The sequence below is a fragment of the Lepidochelys kempii genome, chromosome 8, assembly GCF_965140265.1.
Source record: "Lepidochelys kempii isolate rLepKem1 chromosome 8, rLepKem1.hap2, whole genome shotgun sequence".
Classification (NCBI taxonomy): domain Eukaryota; kingdom Metazoa; phylum Chordata; order Testudines; family Cheloniidae; genus Lepidochelys; species Lepidochelys kempii.
This window is the reverse complement of record NC_133263.1, coordinates 101,214,746-101,236,761: the sequence shown is the minus strand read 5'-3', so window position 1 is coordinate 101,236,761 and position 22,016 is coordinate 101,214,746. Positions and strand designations below refer to the sequence as shown.

The 22,016-nt window shown below is 45.2% G+C and overlaps 1 protein-coding gene across 2 annotated transcripts in view; it reads right to left on the bottom strand.

Moving 5' to 3' along the window:
• The window catches only part of TRABD2B (TraB domain containing 2B), a 411,723-nt gene that overhangs the window by 176,162 nt on the left and 213,545 nt on the right, over positions 1-22,016 (bottom strand). For both annotated transcript variants that reach the window (XR_012160561.1, XM_073358274.1), the window contains exon 3: positions 1,120-1,266. Coding sequence is in view for 1 of the 2 variants with exons in the window: in XM_073358274.1 (XP_073214375.1) it covers positions 1,120-1,266 (147 nt within the window). In the remaining variant the exon portion in view is untranslated. The remainder of the gene's footprint in view (positions 1-1,119; positions 1,267-22,016) is intronic.

Here is a 22,016-nt window from a genome sequence, read left to right as displayed (position 1 = left end):
GAAACTGAGGCACAAAGAGGGGCAGTGACTTGCCCAAGTTCACCCAGCCAGTGGCAGAGCCAGGACTAAAAGGTCCTCTTCAGTCCCAGTCCAGTGCCCGATTTTCTAAGTCGCCCTGCATCAGAGCAGCAGTAGATGATGTCCTAAGAAATATCCTGTCTCCACACAGTTAACAGAGAGAAAGAAATTAACATACACATATAAAACCAGCACACTCTCTCAGAGTTTGCCACCAGCCATCAGCTGGTCTGCAAAGGAGGATCCAGCTACACTGAAAGTCTTTATTAGCACCAGATAACTAAGATCAGCAGAGACTGGAGGGCTGCAACAGACACATATAATATGTTTGGATTATGGCATGTTTGAGAAGTTATTTAGCCTTGTAGCCTATTTACATAAGGTTCACTCCATCTTTTGTTTGGACACATTCCTAGCAAAGCTTTTCAGTTGTCATCCCCGCCTCCGCCAAGCATGCATAAAGCAACTCAAAGGTAAAACCCATTCTCTCCCCGGACAAATGAGAGACATGTGGAGAACTAAAAAGGAGCAAAAGGAACAGGAAAAACGAGAAGGGTGGGGTGAGGAAAGATGAAGGTTATGGTCAAGGGGCTGGAGCGGGACTCACAAAATCAGGATTATTTTCCTTGCTCTGCTACAGGCTCCCTATGTGGCCTTGGGCAAGTACTGCTGGGTCCCTCTGTTTTCCTCTCTGTACAATGGAATCCAGTCTCTACCTTACAGGGGGGTGGTGAGGATGGGCCCATAACTACCCTGATAGGGTGCAAAGCCCTTTCCTGAACACAGCTGGCATACTTTAACCCTTCGATTTTGCAGAGGATGCGAGGTTGAAAACTAGATACAGATTTTTAAGTCCCGGGAATGTTCAACCTGTCCCGTTATAGAGACAGGGACGATTTCAGAAATTAGATACTAATCTGGGATTTGATTTCAAACACGCCACAGTATAGGGAGTGTTTGGACCAAGGGTTCTCGTAGGGTAGCACCTCTACTTAAAATCTTAAGGCCGGGCATTCTATGACACAGGCATCGACATCATCGTCGTTACTGATACCTCTTAGCCAGTTTGCCCATTCAGGGGCAGCTGTGAAATGGCCTTACCTGGGAAGTATCATGATTGAATATGACAGCATTCAGGTCTCCACAGTTATAATGCTTGATGAGATCTTCAGTAGTGTATGGGGCCTGCAAGCTGCCTGCTCGTAGACTTTCATGTTGTAGCAAGGTTTGGTTCAAAGCAAACAGCACCTGCACAAACACACACAATAGATATATATTGGTTGACTGAGGTCACAAGAGCATGAATGATCAGCAGAATGCAGGAGCACGGCAGAGGAACCCTTATGAGCCCCAGATGAGGCTTGTGCTTCTTGCTTCTCTTTGTCGACCCCCTCTGGCCAACCAAGGGAGTGGCTCAGGAAGGAGCTACGTTTATCCCTCCCCAAACCGAAGGAGAGTCACATGGATGCAGAGCTTAGACTAGAAAAGGAAACTGGGAAGGGTTTGGGATATGCCACCCTCCTCATCAAGGTAATAAAATATAGGCCTGCCTAGAGACACGATTTCAGTGGGGCTGTGGGGCACGTGAAAAATCAAGGTGAGCCAGAGAGTTTTAGACTGCATGTGGAGTTCACTTTACTGCAAAAGTGACAGCCTGAAAATAAGGGCAGTTCCATCATCTCTGCCAACGAACCAGCCTGAGCTGGGAGGAGCTACATCTTCCCCACCAGCTGTTTAAAATCCAAAGCCCAAATGAAATGGGAAACTTCTTGGTAGATGCAGTTCAGAAGCTTCTCAACATCTTTAGCAGTAAAACACTGGTGTATTCAGGCACCTCTGCCTGTCATTTAATAAGTAACCTGCAAGGACCTTGAGCATCCCTCGGGAACTGGCACTTGTGAAACAGGCAGAATATACACAAAAAGAAAAGGAGTACTTGTGGCACCTTAGAGACTAACCAATTTATTTGAGCATAAGCTTTCGTGAGCTACAGCTCACTTCATCGGATGCATCACGAAAGCTTATGCTCAAATAAATTGGTTAGTCTCTAAGGTGCCACAAGTCCTCCTTTTCTTTTTGCGAATACAGACTAACACGGCTGCTACTCTGAAACCTGGCAGAATATACAATCGTGCTCTCTCTCCCCGTCCCCCGCCACCTTTCAGCTTCTCCCTCTGGCAAAATAAATGGTCGTGTCAAATTGTTACACTGTCCCAGAGGGCTAATTGAGCTTTCTCATCCCAGATCTGGAAATCCAACAGGAATGCATTAGCAGAGAAATCTAAGCAACCAGGAGCATTCATTGCTTTTGATCTTTAAATGCACAAGTATCCAAGCTGCCATGAAATAAAACACTTCCTTAAAAAAAAAAAGTAATTGTATACTTTTCTATCTCTCATAAAAGGCAGTCAAGTTGAAATGAGTGATCATGTACCTATGCTCGTTAGTGATAGTCTTGGTGGTGATTTATGCTGATTACAGAACCACTGAGCATAAGCTCAGTTTTCAAAGATCCTTACAGGGAAGCCTGTTTTTGAGAAGGTCTATGAATGGTTGGAAGAATGACAACATTTGAGTAGGTGGGACTAATAGAACCTTTATTATTTATTTGCATTATCATAGTTCTTAGGCATCCCCGTCATGGATCAAGACCCTAATCTAGGGTGATTTTATAGGAGGAATTCCCATTCCTAGGAATAATTTGGCTTTATAACCCTGGTGGTTATTTTATTAAAAGTCACAGACCCTTCAGCCCTGTGTTTTCCTGCAGTTTCATCTTCTCTCATTTTTAGCATCAAGAGTATTCTTAATGGTACACACCACCACTTAGGTTGGTTCACTGGGATCTTCTCCCTGTTTTTCTTTGATTACCAGGACATCGTTTTTATCAAGTCATAAGCAGCATCACATTTTCAGATTATGCTTTGATAATTTATGCTACATAATTCAACAAGGTGGCTGATGAAGGATAGTTCTGAGCCCAAAAATGGGCCACCTAGTTCACAGTCAGATTGTTCTATAGCCAATAGAGAGGAAATCCCTTTAATTTTTTGCAGCCAGCTTGGAACTTTCCTATCTTGAGAAATTTTATAGAGTCTGCAAACTTTGCCACCTCACTGTTTATCCCTTTTTCTAGATCATTTATGAATATGTTGAACAGCACTGGCCCCAGTACAGATCCCTGGGGGACACCACTATTTACCTCTCTCCACTGTGAAAACTGACCATTTATTCCTACCCTTTGTTTCCTGTCCTTTAACCAGTTACCAATCCATGAGAGGACCTTCCCCTCTTATCCCATGACCCTTTACTTTGCTAAAGAGCCTTTGGTGAAGGACCTTGTTAAAGGCTTTCTGAAAGTCCAAGTACACTATATCCACTGACTGGATCACCCTGCTCCACATGTTTCTTGACCCTCCCAAAGAATTCTAGTAGATTGAGGAGGCATGATTTCCCTTTACAAAAGCCGTGTTGACTCTTCCCCAACAAATTGTGTTCATGTGTGTGTCTGATAATTCTGTTCCTTACTACAGTTTCAACCAATTCACCTGGAACTGAAGTTAGGCTTACCAGCCTGTAATTGCCAGGATCACCTCTGGAATCTTATTTTCAAAAACCGGCATTACATTGTACCAGATGACTGGAGGGTAGCTAGAGTCTGATTTAAGTGGTAGGTTACATTCCACAGTTAGTTCTGCCATTTCAAGCCTGAGTGCCTTCAGAACTGTTGAGTGAATATCATCTAGTCCTGGTGATTTATTACTCTTTAATTTATCAATTTGCTCCAAAACCACCTCATTGTGGGTCAGTTCTCCAGGTTTGCCACCGAAATAGAACAGGTTTGGTGTGGGAATCTCCCTCACATTCTCTTCAGTGAAAACTGATGCAAATAATTCATTTAGCTTCTCTGCACTGGCCTTGTCTTCCTTGAGTGCTTCTTTAGCACCTCGATGGCCCAGTGGCCGCGCTGATTGTTTGGTCGGCTTCCTTCTTCTCATGCACTTTTACAGCAATTTTTGTTTGTTTGTATCTTTTGCTAGTTGCCCTTCAAATTATTTTTGGCCTACCTAACTATACTTTTACATTTGGCTTGACAGAGTTTATGCTCCTTTCTATTTTCCTCAGAAGGATTGGACTTCCAATTCTTAAAAGATGTATTTTTGTCTCTAAGTGCCTCTTTTACTCTTTTGTTTAGCCATGGTGGGATTCTTTTGGGTCTCTGTTTTTTTTTTTTAATCATTATTTTATTTGGAGGTATACATGTAGTTTAAACCTTTCTGGTGTTTTTAAAAACTATTTCCATGCAACTTGCAGGCATTTCCCTCTTATGACTGTTCCTTTTAATTTCCATTGAACTTGCCACCTCATTTTGGGGTAGTTCTCTTTTTTGAAGTTAAATGTTACTGCGGTGGGCTTCTTTAGTATACTCTCCCTACTCCCCCTCCTTACTCCCCCCCCGCAAAAGGATGTTAAGTTTAGTTCCATTATGGTCGCTATTACGGATAGGTACAGCTATATTCCCTGCTTGGACCAGATCCGGTGAACCACTTAGAACTAAATGAAGCATTGCTTCTCCCCTTGTAGGTTCCAGGCCTAGCTGCTCCAAGAAGCAGTCATTAATGGTGGCTAGAAATTTTCATCTCTGCATCCCGTCCTGAGGTGACATGTACCCAGTCATTATGGGAATAGTTGAAATCCCCCATTATTACTGCATTTTCTGGTTTTGTAGCTTCTCCAATCCCTAAGCATTTCACAGTCACGATCACCATCCTGGTCTGGTGGTTGGTAGCATATTCCTATGCTTATACTCTTACTATTAAAGTATGAAATTTCTATCCTTAGTTATTCTATAGTACAGTTTGAGTCATTTAAGATTTTTCCTATATTTGACTCTTTCACAGAGTGTCACTTCCTCACCAGCATGACCTACTCTGTCATTCTTATATATTTTATACCCTGGTATTACCATGTCCCTTTGATTATCATCATTTCCTCAAGTTTCTGTGTTGTGTATTATATCAATATCCTCCTTCAATATCTGGCACTCAAGTTCACACATCTTAGTATTTAGACTTCGAACATTTGTATACAAGGACTTACAAAATTTGTCAAGGTTTTAGCTGTCTGCCTTCAAGTGATGTAATTGAATGGGACTTTTTTTTTTTGTTTGACAGTTTCTCTTCAGTTCCTACCTGTACTTTATCAACTTCTATCCTCTCTATTTTACTAGGAGATAGAATATCCCCTTTAATAAATCATCCCCTAACGGATGTCTCTGTCCAAGCCATGTGCTCCTCCTCACCTGTTCAGCTTTCCTCCAGTACTTAGTTTAAGAACTCCTCTATGACCTTTCTGGTTCCATTTTGATTTAGGTGGAGCCCATCTTTCCTGTATAGAACGGGCAATGGGTATAATAGGGCATGTGGCCCTCCCCTTCCCCCCTTCCCGGTTGGCTCCCCTGGCCCACCACCACTCACCACATGCATCCCGCAATGGCAGCTCGTGGTGCCAGCTATGGGCCTGGAGAACATGACGGTGACAGGTCTTGCCCAAAGCTGTTCAGGAACTGCATTTCTGAGTGATGGGGCTCTGGGGCAGGAGGTTCCCTGTGCTGGCCAGCCAGGGAGATGCCCTGGTAGCGCATCAGAGGGCATTCGGGAAGTCACAGCTCTGGTGGATCTGGAGTGAATCCTGCCAGTTTTAACCTCAACCCAGACTCACAGCAGGGCTCAGCAGCTCCACTTTCTCCACCACTGGGTCCAAACGTTAGGTATAAGCCAGGCTCCTGCTCCCAGAGAGAGGCACCAGCCAATGGCCCTGGCTTGCAGAGCTGGGCAACAAGCCCCCCGCCCCAACGCCCAGGACCTCAGAAATCCAGCCTCAGTGCCCAGACCCCGACTGCCCAGTTGGAAAGTGAGACCCTTGCTGTCACCAGAACAAGAAGAGAGGCGGGACGCACACAGCGAGGGGGCTGAAGGAGAGGAGGGACGCACGCAGTGAGTAGCAGTGGGGGGCTGAGCGTGGGCAGGGCCGTGGGTGGAAGAGGCGGGATGGGGAGCTAGCATACCCCAGAAGAAGCTTCACATGCCACCTAGGCTATATAGGTTCATCCTTTTTCAAAAGGTTCCCCAGTTCCTAATAAACCTGAATCCCTCCTCCGAACACCATCATCTCAGCCATGCACTCAGACCCTGCAGTGCTGCCTGTCTAACTGGACCTGCGTGTGGGCCTGGAAGCACTTTAGAGAGTGCAACCATGTAAATCCTGGACTTCAATCTCTTGCCTAGCAGCCTAAATTTGGCCTCCAGGACCTCTCTCCTACCGTACTCTATGTCACTGGCACCTATACATGCCATAGAATATCAGGGTTGGAAGGGACCTCAGGAGGTCATCTAGTCCAACCCCTTGCTCAAAAGCAGGACCTATCCCCAATTAAATCATCCCAGCCAGGGCTTTGTCAAGCCTGACCTTAAAAACTTCCAAGGAAGGAGATTCCACCACCTCCCTAGGTAACGCATTCCAGTGTTTCACCACCCCCCTAGTGAAAAAGTTTTTCCTAATATCCAACCTAAACCTCCCCCACTGCAACTTGAGACCATTACTCCTTGTCCTGTCCTCTTCCACCACTGAGAATAGTCTAGAACCATCCTCTCTGGAACTACCTCTCAGGTAGTTGAAAGCAGCTATCAAATCCCCCCTCATTCTTCTCTTCCGCAGACTAAACAATCCCAGTTCCCTCAGCCTCTTCTCATAAGTCATGTGTTCCAGACCACTAATCATTTTTGTTGTCCTTCGCTGGACTCTCTCCAATTTTTCCACATCCTTCTTGTAGTGTGGGGCCCAAAACTGGACACAGTACTCCAGATGAGGCCTCACCAATGTCGAATAGAGGGGGACGATCACGTCCCTCGATCTGCTCGCTATGCCCCTACTTATACATCCCAAAATGCCATTGGCCTTCTTGGCAACAAGGGCACACTGCTGACTCATATCCAGCTTCTCGTCCACTGTCACCCCTAGGTCCTTTTCCGCAGAACTGCTGTCTAGCCATTCGGTCCCTAGTCTGTAACTGTGCATTGGGTTCTTCCATCCTATGTGCAGGACCCTGCACTTATCCTTATTGAACCTCATCAGATTTCTTTTGGCCCAATCCTCCAATTTGTCTAGGGTCCTCTGTATCCTATCCCTGCCCTCCAGCGTATCTACCACTCCTCCCAGTTTAGTATCATCCGCAAATTTGCTGAGAGTGCAATCCACACCATCCTCCAGATCATTTATGAAGATATTGAACAAAATCGGCCCCAGGACCGACCCCTGGGACACTCCACTTGACACCGGCTGCCAACTAGACATGGAGCCATTGATCACTACCCGTTGAGCCCGACAATCTAGCCAACTTTCTACCCACCTTATAGTGCATTCATCCAGCCCACACTTCTTTAACTTGCTGATAAGAATACTGTGGGAGACCGTGTCAAAAGCTTTGCTAAAGTCAAGATACAATACATCCACTGCTTTCCCTTCATCCACAGAACCAGTAATCTCATCATAGAAGGCGATTAGATTAGTCAGGCATGACCTTCCCTTGGTGAATCCATGCTGACTGTTCCTGATCACTTTCCTCTCATGTAAGTGCTTCAGGATTGATTCTTTGAGGACCTGCTCCATGATTTTTCCGGGGACTGAAGTGAGGCTCACTGGCCTGTAGTTCCCAGGGTCCTCCTTCTTCCCTTTTTTAAAGATTGGCACTACATTAGCCTTTTTCCAGTCATCCGGGACTTCCCCCGTTCGCCACGAGTTTTCAAAGATAATGGCCAATGGCTCTGCAATCACAGCCGCCAGTTCCTTTAGCAACCATGAGTACCAACTCCTCTCCAGCACTGCCCAAAAGTCTATCTACATGTCTTGAGAAGTCTGAAACCTTTGCAGCTGGCAGACGATTCACCATGAAGTTCTCCTGATCATCACACATCCACTATTTCTAATAATTGAATCCCTCTGTCTCTACCTAATAACAGGGTTCCCTTCCCCAGGAGTCGTATCCTGAGTGCAAGAGGACACCATGACATTATTTAGAAGGAGGGTCCAAACTATGGGATCATTTCCCTCCACTCCAACTTGATATTCTCCTTCCCCGAGACTTTCATCCTCATCAACAGCGCACAGGCTGTTAGATGAGACTTTCCAGGACAGAGCAGAGCAGTCCCACCCCCAGACTATGCACCTCTCTCTTTTTGCTCCTCCAGTTCAGCCACTCTGGTCTCAAGAACCCGTACTCTGTCTCTGAGGATCATGAGTTGCCGGCGCTAAATGCACACATATGCCACTTGTCCACAAGGCAGGCAATCATACACGCTGCATGCAGTGCAATAAACTGAATAACCTCCGCTGCCAGGCTTCTGCCTGCATTACTTTTACTCTTGCAGGATTTTTGTGTGTGTTCTTTCTGGGGTGGGGGTAGGATTACTGGGCTAAGTTTAGAATATGTTTATTAGGTGTATCTGGCTCTCACACTCCCTTTCTATACTGCCTTGCCAAACTCCTCTGGTTGCTAGCTCTTCTAGTCGCTTAGGGGCTGGTTTTTAAACCCCTGTTCTCCCAGAGTTAGCCCTGCCCCCTGCTCAAGGAATCTTAAAGGGATGAGGGATCAAAGGATGGCAGGCTGCAGCCTTGTTCGGAAGCACTCAGCCTTGCCTAACAGACCCTAGGCTCAGCCCCCAGCCCGCCAAGCACACCATCAATTTCAGGTCAGCTTCATTTTCTGGTTCTCCTGAACTCGCCGAGAAACTGCAGAAGGGTGTTTGGACCTGACCCTACAAATCCTGACCCACTCCCCCAAATAAACCCATTGATTTGAAAGGAATTACTCAAGCATGAGTAGGCCTAAGGGTTGCAGGGTTGCGTTTATTGACCCAGCTTTATTCACATGTTTAAGACATGGAAGTCCATCCCAGGGAACACAACAGGTGTGCTCACCTGCTTAAAACCAAATGTGTGTAAACATTGACACAACTGAGTTTTTTATTTGTTTAAAAACCTGTTGCCAGTGGGTGGGTGCTTTAATTAATGGAAACATTCTTTTATCTCTCTACACAATATAAGTTGGGTATAAAATGTGATCCTTTTAAATAATAAAAAAATACAACTTATATGTAGCCTTAGCAGAATGTGGGTTTTTAAATATAAAATTGACAGATATCAATGCTTATTTTTAAGCTTTTTCAATGTAAATAGTTGGCAAAATTAGGGGGTTTGAGCATTTTTTTTAATTTTTATCCATTTAAATTTCCACAGTTGTGATAGGTTACCGGTGGTTCAGACAACGGGAAGGGAGGTCAGGCAAATATTTCATGATAGTAGATGCTGAGATTCCATATGCTAATGCTTTATATGACTGTTAAAAACCAAATTGTCATCACATGTCAAAATATACAAAGCAGATATCCTTAAATCAAACTCTAAGGAGTTTTCAAGGAACATTTGTCTTACTCGTGCCAATCTGTAAATTTCTATCATCATCAGTAGAAACATTCTGTTTGCGTGTTCGGTGAAATAGAAGTTTACACACCTTTACCAATAAAAATCTAATCCTGCCAAGCCTAAATATAATAACATATGAAAATAAAGTTAGAGGACTAGGGTACCCATCCCCATGTGGGAAACACTCTAGTCCACACCTGAGCAGCGTTGTTAAAAATCATCAGCCTGCAGGAAGGTTTTCAGCGAAAGCATGTGGGGAAACCCTCTGCTCTCACTTCCCCATTAACATTTTTCTAAAGCTTTCATTTTTATTAGTCAAATGTTTAGAATCCACAGGAAATCCTAGGATGAGCCATTTCCTCCTTTGGCTATAGCCCTTGGGGGAAAGCGCAGAGCCTTTCAAAGGTTAAAAATCCTTTAAACCATGCTTTTCACAGCTTTTTCAAATTACGAATATGCTCAGCTTGGATTTTATGGGGCATGAAAGATGGTGACATTTAGACTGCGGGTGGGGGAAGGATTGGACTTTTTGTAGAAAAGCCGGCAGAGCAGTCGAAAGCTGTGTGGGAAGCTATAATGGGATATTAGGCCCTGGTTCTGCAAGAGGACCGACAACAGGATACAGCCCCAGCAGCTTCACTAGATACATATACAGTTGCAAAATAAAAACAAATATAAGCAAGTAAAAAGCTCCAAAATTCTTACATTTTTCTGATGCATTGGCTATTTTGTGTTAGGATGTCGTTAACATCTAAGGAGGCTTAGAACAGTGGTCCCCAAACTTTTGAGTGTTGCGTTCCCCCTTGCCCCTGTCCACCCCACCTGGAGCAGGGCTGCAACTCTGGAGGGGGACGGGGACGGGGTAAGGGGGCCGAGGGTGGGGTGGAGATGCAGCCGTACTGCGGTGAAGGCCGGGACCTGGGCCTATGGCTGGGAGCAGAGCCATGGCCAGTGGCTGGTGCGGGGCTGCGAGAGGAGACATGCTCAGAGTCAGGATGGGGACAGGCCAGGCACGGGGCTGGAAGCTGGGGACATGTCTGGGGGTGGGACTGGAGCAGAGCTGGGGGAAGGGAGGATGCGTGGGTGGTCCCCCCAGCACCCCAGATGTTCCTCCACACCCCGCTAGTAGGGTTGTCAACTTTCTAATTGCACAAAACCAAACACCCTTGCCCTGCCCCTACCTCAGCCCTGCCCATTCTCTGAGGCCCTGTCCCCACTCACTCCAGCCCTCCTCCCTCAGTCGCTCGCTCTCCCCGACCCTCACTCACTTTCACTGGGCTGGGGTAGGGGGTTGGAGTGTGGGAGGGGGTGAGGGCTCCAGCTGGGGGTGTGGGCTCCAGAGTGGGGCCAGAAATGAGGGGTTCAGGGTGCGGGAGGGGACTCTGGGCTGGGGCGAGGGGTTAGGGTGTGGGAGGAATTGGGGATGCAGGCTCTGGGAGGGAGTTTGGGTGCAGGAGGGGGCTCAGGGCTGGGATAAGGGGTTGGGGTGTGGGAGGAATTGGGGATGCAGGCTCTGGGAGGGAGTTTGGGTGCAGGAGGGGGCTCAGGGCTGGGATAAGGGGTTGGGGTGTGGGAACAGGTACGGGCTCCAGCCAGCCAGCCCTTACCTCAGGCGGCTCCCGGTCAGTGGTGCAGTGGGGCTAAGGCAGGCTCCCTGCCTGCCCTGGCTCCACTCTGCTCCCGGAAGCGGCCGGTGTGCCCAGCCCCTAGGCTGAGGTGCAGCTAGGTGGCTCTGTGCTGTGCGCACTGCCCATGCCCACAGGCGCTGTTCCTGGACAGTGGGAGCTGCAGAGCCAGCACTGGGGGTGGGGGTGGCACGCGGAGCTTCCCTGATTGCCCTTCTGCCTGGGGGCCGCAGGGACATGCTGGCCACTTCCAGGAGCTCTACGGAGCCAGGGCGCCTGCCTTAGCCCCACTGTGCTACTGACCTTAACGGCCTGGTCGGCGCTGCTGACCAGAGCAGCCAGCGTCCCTTTTCAACTGGGCTTTCTGGTCAAAAACCGAACGCCTGGCAACCCTACCCCCTAGGGGTGCACGTCCCTCACTTTGGGGACCTCTAGCTTAGAAGGATTAGATTTTTATCTGTGATGTCGGTAAATGTTGATTTCATCATACACACAGAAACCAACCAAAAAAATATTTCCATCAATAATAATGGAAATGTACAAATAGGCCGAAAGCAGGAAAAATCCTGCTTGAGAACTTATTAGAGTTTGATTTCAGGACACTTGCTTTGTATATTTTGAAGTGGGATGTTGAAATTTGGTTTTTTAATGATAAATCTTTAATTTTGAGTCGGCAATCTTGAAATTAGTGTCTGATCTCCCCTCCCATTGTCTGATCCACCTGTAATTTCCCACAACAGTGTAAATTTACATTGATAAAAATAAAAATGCTTAAAACCCATAATTTTTCCAAAATTGTAAATGAAAAAAAGCTTAAAAATAAACATTGATATCTGTCAAAAATTACAAAAAATAAGGTTTAATTCTGCCAAGCCTAGTTATTTTTATACACTTACAATTTTTTTTAAACACTGTATTGTTTTTATCATAAAATATAATGGAACTTTATTTTTTTTAATGACCCTTCAGTGCATTCTACATTTTGCTTTTGTTCTTTGTTATGTAGTTATGATCCTTGAAACTACACAGAAATTCATTTAATCATAACTCGAAACCAGAAGCAGTGCTCATCCCTTTAACAGTAGAATTCTCTGCTGACATTGAAGTCCAGCTAGTAGGACGCAGATAAACATAATGCAATAAAATACTTGACACTGCCATGGTACCAAGGATCTCAAAGTGCTTTCCAGACAATGAACTAACTGCCCCATGGCTCATAAGGTCTTGTACTATTTTTCCATTTCGCAAATGGGAAAACTGGGACTGAAAAGTTAAGTCACTCACTTAAAGTCACAGAGGGAATCAGGAACCACCATGAACCTGGAACTTCAGAGTGTCTTCTCCTGTGCTTTAAGCAGTAGACCAAGCAGCCCCTCAACAACTGAGGTCTTAATTAAGTAAAACACTTAAATACATGCTCAATTTTAAGCACATGTGGTTTTGCTGAATCAGGGCCTCAGGGCCCTGGCTTTTCAATGGTGCTCAAGACCCATAGGTTCCCATTTTGTTTTAAAGGAATTCAGAACCTTTGAAAAAAAAATCAGGGAAGTTATTTAGGTGACCAACGTATGAAAATTTGACTTTGGGCTTTAAACATCAGTTCTTTCTGAATTATTGGATTTTTTAAAAAGGTACTATTTTATTTTTTTCAAAGCGAAAGAAGTATTTTAGACGTTATTTTTGCCTATTCATTCAACCGCACTGATCTTCCACACATGTCATGGACAAAGTTACTTTTGAGTGAAGCATGAACTTTCAGACAAAAAACGAAGGGATAGGAGCTGTTGAAAAGATGAGGTTTAGATCTGAGACACATTCCTCAGCTTTCTCTGGGTTGAGAGCAGCACCCATAGAGCTACCCAAGAGGGTCTATTGTAGGATGGAAAGTGGGTTAATAAAGCCAGGCTGACACGCACATACACAAGCCAACCAATGGTAGGACTCCCCTACACGTATATTTTTCAAGAGCCATAAACTTGACACACACAGTCCCATAGTTCAAACCTGACAATCGTGCTGGAGTCTTTCTCCAATTCTTAGCACACTCTTTGGAGTGGATTCTATGGGCCATTTCCTTCAGGGTCAGGTTAAAGCCATTTTAAAGCCTAGATTTATTTTTTTACACTGCTTGGCTGATGTCACAAAAACAGTGTCATTTCTCTTTTTTTGCTCCATCTCAACCCCAGTGACCTCTAGCCTAAATCTCTATCTCAGTTAAGTCTCCCAGAGGTGCTTAAGATTACCGAAGAACTGACTTAAAAATAAACATACTTAGAGCTGACTGCCCATAGACGGTCCCACCTCATAAATACAGCAGACAGTATTTGTTCTGGGAAGAGATGGAAAATTATGATTTGGTCTTTGGGAAAGAGCATTTTTATTCATGCGATTTATGAGCCGTATATGCATGCACTTGGGAAGCAGTTTCACCAGAACAGTACTTGGGAAGCAGTTTCCAGTTTTTTAAAGAGGCCTTTAACTGAACAAGCTCAGAAAACATTAGGTGGGCCATACGCTGCCAGACTGTGGACTTCCTACTCCAAAGGCAGAGCACCTTCCTACACCAAAAGTCTCATTAGTCCAGAGTTTAAGATGCTAGCCAGGATTTAGAAGACATGAGCTCAATTCTGCACCCTCCCACAGACTTCCTGGCTGTCCTTGAACAAATTCATTTGGGGCACGTCTACACTATTTAAAAACCTACGTTAGTGAATCCAAGCTCCCACCCGAGCCTGTACGTCTACATAGATGTTTTACTGCCATAGTATGAGCCTGAGTCTGTAGACCCAGCCTCAGACACTTGCCGCTACAGGCCATAAAATGCAGTATAGACATACCCTTAATCTTTGTGTCTCAGTTTCCTCCATCTGTAAAATGGATATAATAGCACTTCCTAACCTCATGTGCATTAAAGATACAGTGATTGAGGCCATGTAACTAATTAGGATAGACTTCAACCAAACAAAAGCAATACACCAGTGAGCCTAGGGAGGTTACAGTCTGGCTCATAATTAATTCTAGAAAGAGCTCATACCAGATAATCACAACCACAAAGGCAAAGAAACTAACAAACTTGTGCCTATCAGGAAACAGTTGCATCAATTAAGGATGGACAAACTAGTTCCTTTGAAATAAGAAGCCCCCATACTCCAAACATGAACTGAATCCAAACAAAGGTTTGAAATTTCATTTGGCTTATAATTTTTTCCCTTTCATTTCTGTACTATCTGATTTCAACTGGACCAGAATGAGACCATCCAGATACTTAAGGGAGGGTGCTAATGGATGACTTCCAGTCATTGTTAATAGCAGCATGAATGTGTATTTAAGGTAATGGGGAGAATTCAGACCTTGCTCTGTACTGTTTTTGACCCCTATATAAACTCTTTGGACAAACTTCTCTCAGACGGAGGCACTCTTGCGTTTGTCAATCCCAGATCTCACAATAGGGATGAGGATCCATTTGTTCTAGTCCCAGTACACACACAACACACAGTCTGTGTCCCAAAGAGCTTGCAATCAACCTGACATCAATCTGCTGAAAATGGGCTACAGCTGTGCTTGGAACACAATTCCTTGACCTGCTTTGTCCATGTTCTCCTTCTTAATCCCAATTTAAAAAACCACTCCTTCCATGTAGCCAGTGAACCACAAGGCCCTGATCAGCACTACCCTTACAACACTTCCAGCCTCTGATCCCCTGGGGGGCTGTCTGTATATATTATTAATTGTATTGGTCAGCTTAGGTTGTAAGATCCTTAAGAATGGGCAGTTGGGGAGGATTCTGCTAAGATTGAAGTCAATAGGAGCTTTGACATGAATCTCAAGAAGAACAGGATCAGGACATTTCTTCTATTCAGTGCCAATCATTCTTGCCCTCAACCACAAACAATGTCTGTGCTGATAGATGGTTGCTTTTTTTTCTTGCTGTCTTTCCTGCGGGATCAAGGGCTCTGATCCCACAATTAGATACATGTAGGCAGGCTACTTATGCCTATGTGCAGTCCCATTGCATTCCCCGGGTTCTACAGAAGCCCAAATGCAAGGTTGGGACCATAGTGAGTAACTCAACCTGTTACCCTGACACCGAGGAAATATTTTTCCTCTGGAAAAAATCTCACTAGAAGGATTCAGATATAAATGAAAAACAAGGATTACAAAATCTAACACACACATGCCTGCACCAATCCACTTGAATGGTTAAGACATTTATTTCCAGCTTCAAAAGACTAAATGAAAAAAACACCCTGGAATAAAAATGGATATAGAAAAGCTGTACTGGACTGCTTGTCTCCAAGGGGGCTGGCATTCTATAAAAACGATGGGCATGGATATACCAGGAGCAGCATCTGTGAAAATCACACTGGAAGTTTGAACTTCATTGTCACCAGCAGGCAGAAGGAGGGGCCTGAGGTTTTAATGAGATGATGGTTTTGATCAAGCACCTCCATTTAAAGAAAATAGCTCTAAAAAAGCCTTCCCACCTTCTCCAATTAGGAGGTGAAGGGCCTGCACATGTATATGGGCTACGCTCAGAAAATCTGGGGCTTTTCAATAAAAGCCTATTCTGCAGGGGATTTACTTCATTCGCCAGCATATGGCGAGCTGAAACTCCACCTGTTCTAAAGAACCTTCTGAAGCTTCAATAAATCACATTTTATTGTGCCACAAACCCGCAGCTCCAGATCGAGAGTTTCAAGGACATTACTGAAAGCAGCGACCTGTCTGCTATAGCTTAAGAGACGAAATCACAGCTCCTCTTGTTTTGAGCCTATCTGAAACGTTTGCACGCCTGGATACTGATCACATACAACATTTACACGATGGTCACCATTCTTCACTGTGTCCAATTATTTTCCTTTTCACATCACACAGAAGATAGTTTTCCACTCCACTTTTGTGACAGATTCTGTTCTATTTAGGGTTTATTTCCTGTGATGTTCACCGACCACCAAATAGAATAATAGAAGATTAGGGTTGGAAGAGACCTCAGGAGGTCATCTAGTCCAACCCCCTGCCCAAAGCAGGACCAACCCCAACTAAATCATCCCAGCTAGGGCTTTGTCAAGCCGGGCCTTAAAAACCTCTTAGGATGGACATACCACCACCTCCCTAGGTAACCCATTCCAGTGTTTCACCACCCTCCTAGTTAAATAGTGTTTCCTAATATCCAACCTAGACCTCCCCCACTGCAATTTGAGACCATTACTTCTTGCTCCTAGTTTGAGGACGTAAAAGCCTCTGTAGTTTTTTCAACTGTAAACTATATATAATAATGGAACCTAGGAGAATAAATTGACCTTACGTGGTGGCCTTGTTTCACATTCAAAATGGGGTATTATACTAGAACATTTTGATTTTATCGAAACAAAACATGTTGATAAGTTCATTTTGATGTTTCTGAATCATTTTTCCCCCAGGACTTCTGTTTGATGGAAAATTTCGCCTTTTTTATCCTAATTTGGGACAAACAAATTGCAAAATCTTGGCGTTTCCTCTGGGAAGAAAATTCTGTTTTCCAACCAGCTCTATCTTGACAGCTTTGAATCAAGACGGGATCTCTTTCTAAAAAGAGATGTTACAGCACAAACAGAAGTGATTGTACTTGCAGTATCCAGCCTGAGGGAGATTCTCTAGCCTCTGCTATGCAGACCAGCTAATAATAATGGTCCCTTCTGGCATTAAAATCCATGACTCTATGAAATATGGATGCTTTTGCAGAAGACCATGGTTCCTTTTATTATAGTCCTTGGAACCCACTGAACGTTGGTGACAGCTTGGCTCCATGTCCATAACCTTTTTGTTTTTTTCCAAGACAACACCACTATCTTCAAGCCTTTAGCTAGGCTTCTCTGCACTATCTTTTAAAATTTGTCTTGCTGAAATACAACTTAGCATCACAATGCTAAAACACCTGTTTACTTGTGACTGCAAACTGGAGATCTTTTAGAAATAAGACATGGGAGTTTGATGGCCAGATAAGATTCCCAAGGCCTTGCTAACACTGGCCAAACCCGTTTGCTAGAATGATAGACAGAAATTCAGTTCATGGTTTACACAGAAGGACCAGACAGAGAGTTAAAGGTACCTGCAAGAGATGGGCTTGGGTGTGAGAATGGGTACCCCTTCAGCTCTTGGAAACCCTGGCTAGTAAGCCCTCTGGCTGAATTAACTGGTATATACAGTCCACCAGAGTACCTCCACCAGTTCTTTCTGCTGCATGCTCCAGGTACATCACAACCTAACAGCAATTATATAGCACCCCCTTTCCTGCTCCCTCACTCAGCCTTTTATATGGCTTGCTTTCTTCTCAGCGCTCTCCAGCCGGCGAGCTTGGGAGCTCATCAGGCTCCCATGATCCCTTCCCGAACCCAAACGGCTGAAGCCCCTCCTGTTCTAACTAAAGCCAGTGCCCTGGGGATTTAAGTGATCAGGGTGTTGGTTTCCAACGGGCAAAACTGTAGCTGCTAACAGCACTCTGCCCCCGTGCCCTTTCTGGCTCTCTCGAAGGAAGGTCCGAAATGAAGCAATGAGAAAACTCACAGCCCAAATCTGAGGCCTCAGATGAGACTTCCTGCAAAACCAGTGCAGCCTCTAGGAATAAGTATTTGCTAGGTAAGGCCTAGGTATAAGTTGAGGCTTGTAGGCTCTTTGTGGTACTGCCTGAAGACCTGTACAAGAAGAGTGTAGCTAAACTTATCAAGGCCTAAAAAAGCATTACCATAAGCAGCTAATCAAGAGTAACCCTAGCTCATAAGATAGAATAAGGCCACAAGCAGGTATGACTCAGCTGCTGACAGGGAACCGCAATTTGCCAGCTGATATCAGCTTGAGATATTTGACGTTAGGAACACCAATGGCATTTCTAACCACAAGAATGCCATGGGAGCCAACTGACGTATATGCTAATCAGCGTGAGGGAAATGGCCTGGCAACCTATTGGAGTTAGCTGGTGGGGCGTGGAAGTCCAAATAAGGAAAAAGGGCTGAACCCCCTACTGAATATGCATTAGGCAGAGTGACCTTAGCGTAACGCATTATAAGAGCTGCATCCTGGCCTGTGTGCCTTGAAAGATGCCAGGATGTTGACCACTGGCGATGAGGAGGAAGAGTAGCAGCACTTCAGGGGGTTTCTCCAAAGGATGATGGGAGTATCTGTCCCAACTCTTATTGCAGATTCTCTTGCTGGGACGGAGTGTTGGTGACTTTGCTCACTGTGTTAATAAAACAATTGCAAATTCAGAAGGTTTTTTCCCCTTAGTGTCAGAGTTGCTTCCATGCACATTGGGCTTCCCAGATTAATAGTAATTCTAACAACACTGGGTCTGACCTTGGGACAAGACCCTGCCAGACCACACAGTGCTAACTGGGAATTCTTAAGTAATTAATATAATTAAAATACAATCAAGAGATCAGGCAACACCAGGGGAAATCAGACTGGATGCTATTGATCTTTCGAAGGTAAAAAATGGGCAAGAAAAAAACAAAAAAACTTTTTTTGGGGGGAGGGGGAAATCCAGGCCTTCTTTATCCAATATAAAGTAGCAAAGGAAGGGCATAAACCTATCCCTTCCCGTGCCCCATTTCCAGGTCACATTTAAGGAGTCCCCAAAGCTTTTTCTTCCATCAAAAAATGCTTCCAGTCCTTGAAATCTCCCATGGACTTACCCCAGACTCTCTGTACTCCCCCACAGGTTCTCCCTGCCTGCCCAGAACCAGGGTCCTCTATGCGACTGGTTTTCAAACTGTGGGGCAACCTCCCCCCGCTCCAGATTATCAGGGTGTGAGGGGTGGGATGCAGGGCTGTTGCCAGCTGGGTGTCCAAGCCCAGGGAGAGCATGCAGGGAGTCCCCAGCAGTTGGGTGGGGAGTGCATAGAGACCCTGTCACAGTTTGGCAGCAGCCTCTCTCTCTTCCCTACCCTCCCCACCCCCCTTAGAGTATTCCCTGCATGCCTTGCCCTGCTCTGGCTATCCAGTTGGCCACAACCCCAGTTATTTTAAACCATCTGGAACCTGTGGGAGCAAAAGGCTTGGGATGGGGAGGTGGGAGGGAAGAGCGAGGAGCCCCGGTCCACTCTGCACTGCATTGCCAATGAGCTTCTCTGAGGCGAGTCATTTTGTGCCCCAGATGGTGGGAGCGGGGGTGGGAGAGGGGCTATTATGTGACTCCCACGGAGAAGAGAGTTCAGTAAAAAAGTTTGGGAACCTCTGCCCTCTTTATAACCTTTCTTTCTTTTCCCTGCAGCTTCCACCAAGGCCATATGGCCCAGGGGTTAGTGTGCTTCACCTAGGACGTGGTCCACCCTGCATTCAATTCTCCGTTCCACCATGGACTTCCTGAATGGTCTCAGGCAGGACTCTTAGGGTGTGTCTACACTGCAACTTGGAGAGCGCTTCCCAGCTTGGGTAGACAGGTGCACTTGCTCTGCTCAAGTTAGCATGCTAAAAACAGCAGCGTCACCAGGGGGTAGCAGCTCGGGCTAGATGTCTGAGCACAAACCCTCTCAGATTCCCTGGGTACACACTATGGTGGCTAGACTGACTTGTCCCTGACTACGTTGCTACTTTAGTGTGCTAGCTGAAGCACATGTCTGTCTAGCCACACTGGGAAGCACGCTCCTAGCTGCAGTGTTGACATACCCTCAGTCTCTCTGTGCCTCAGTTCCCCATCTGTACAATGGGGACAATCACACTCCCCTACCTCACAGGAGTGTTGTGAAGAGAAATACATTAAAAATCGTGAGGCACTCACATACTACAGTAATGGGAGCCATAGAGGCACTTTAGATAGATAGATATACGGACAATGTGTTCACATGACTCCTGGAGCTGGTGATTTATGAAAAAATAGATCGCAATAAGATTTGTAATAAGATTGAGAGAGTACAAAATTAGATGGTAAGCTCTTTAGGAAAGAGAACATCTTGTTGTTCTGTGCCTACCACAATGGCATCTTGTTCTGTGTTTGGGGCGCCTCAATACAAATAATCCATGATAGGAGGCAACTGTCTAGTAAACCTATCACTACAGTGTCCAGATTGGGATCAGAATGCAGGAACTCCTAGTCCTTCAGCAAATCCACTACACCTTGCCCTATGAGGATAGACTGTAATTTACCGCTGTTGGGTTTTTGGTTCTCTGGATCTGAACAGGAATTGAAATATATACTTTTAGGGCAAATAAGTGGCCTAAAGGGGAAAGAAATGCTGATATTCCAGATTAACAAAAGGGAGTAAAGCGTTTTCCCCAATCCCTACGATTCCATCTACTTCCAGAAGACAGGTAATCCCCTCACTGTTCCTAACTCACATGTGTTATTGCAAGGAATTAGCGAGCTGTGAAACCCACCTAATGAGGTCAGCATCAGGAAATCGCTCTGAAAAATGGTTCCAGTGGGAGCTACTAAAATGATGCCCCCAGAGTCCAGAAGGAACGTTGGATGCCTCTGAATATCAGGCAGCAAGGACACTCAATAGGAGTGAGTGTGACTTTTCTTTTGTTTCTATAAAAGGGGCGGCCAAGAAAAAGTGAAACTATTAACTCATCCACTGGAATTTCTGCTCACAAAACTGTGCCCCCTATTAAAATTTGCTCATAAAAGCCTTTTGGCTAGTTGGTTCCATATGTTTCCCAAACCCACACTTACTGCTTCTGAAAGGCAAGAGTAGTTAACACGCTGTGGCTTGCCACTGACCCAGGAGACCTTAGGACCTTGATTTTTCCCTTTCAGATTGCTAATTAACCAGTTTAATAAACATGGCTCAAATCTGACAGCAGAGCTCTGAAAACTCACGGTAACCACTACATATCCTACAGTGTTATTTGCTAAGAAACTTGGGGTTGATGTGGCATGATGCATCAGTGTCAATAACACACAGCCACAGGATCTCGCTGAGCTTTCGAGAGGCTGGGAAGTTACAAGGAGCTAGGGCGTGATCCCACATTGCACGCTCAAAGCTCCCATTAATGCCAATGAAAGCTTTTAACATGACAAAGAAGTCAGAGTCGGGCCCCTGATCTCCCTCACAATCCACAGATCCTGTGCCAAGAGGACCATACAAAACCATCTCACTTTGCAGTGTAATGAATCCATGTACTGCAAGCAATCCCTAAGTGAAAATCACTCACCCACATGGGACTAACACCCTGGTCTCTTTGCTTCAAAGCCACAGAGCATTCCACCTCTTGAGCCAGAGAGCCACCTTACGTGATAGCAGTACTGGTCTCATCCATTCTACCAGGAGACCACTAGGAGGCCACATCACATGTGCCCAAAGGAGTAGATCGGTGGTTTTCAACCTTTTCTCATTTGTGGACCCCTAAAAAATATCAAATGGAGGTGCACACCCCTTTGGAAATCTTAGACATAGTCTGTTGGCCCTAAGGGGTCTGCAGACCACAGGTTGAAAACCACTGACCTAAATCCTCAAAGGCATTTGGGCACCTAACTCTGACTAAAATCAGGTTGAATTGAGGTTTGGGGCCAAAGTCTGAGTCCCCATTGCAATGGGAGCATTGTTCTCTCAGTGGAATTTGCATGGATTTGTTTAGACATTCTGCTTCTTTGGGAGCACTTTTTCTCATCCATTTTCTTTGCAATCAGATTTTGTGGGGCATTTTGCCAAGCTTATGAGCGGCAGCCAGTCTCCCATCATACCCTTTGGGTGTAATTCACCCCCTGCATAAAACCCGTGCACCAATGAAGACCCACTTAAGACCTAAACCCACTTGAGTTCCATTTTGAATGCACTTTGGTGGTACATTATATCATTGCCAAGCAAATACTTCTGGCCCACCTGGGGAGAAGGACAAAGTGTCCCTGAAACAAGGCCTTTGTACAGCACTTTGAAGATATAAACCTCTGTATAAGTGCTAAGTAATGCATTCTTTACC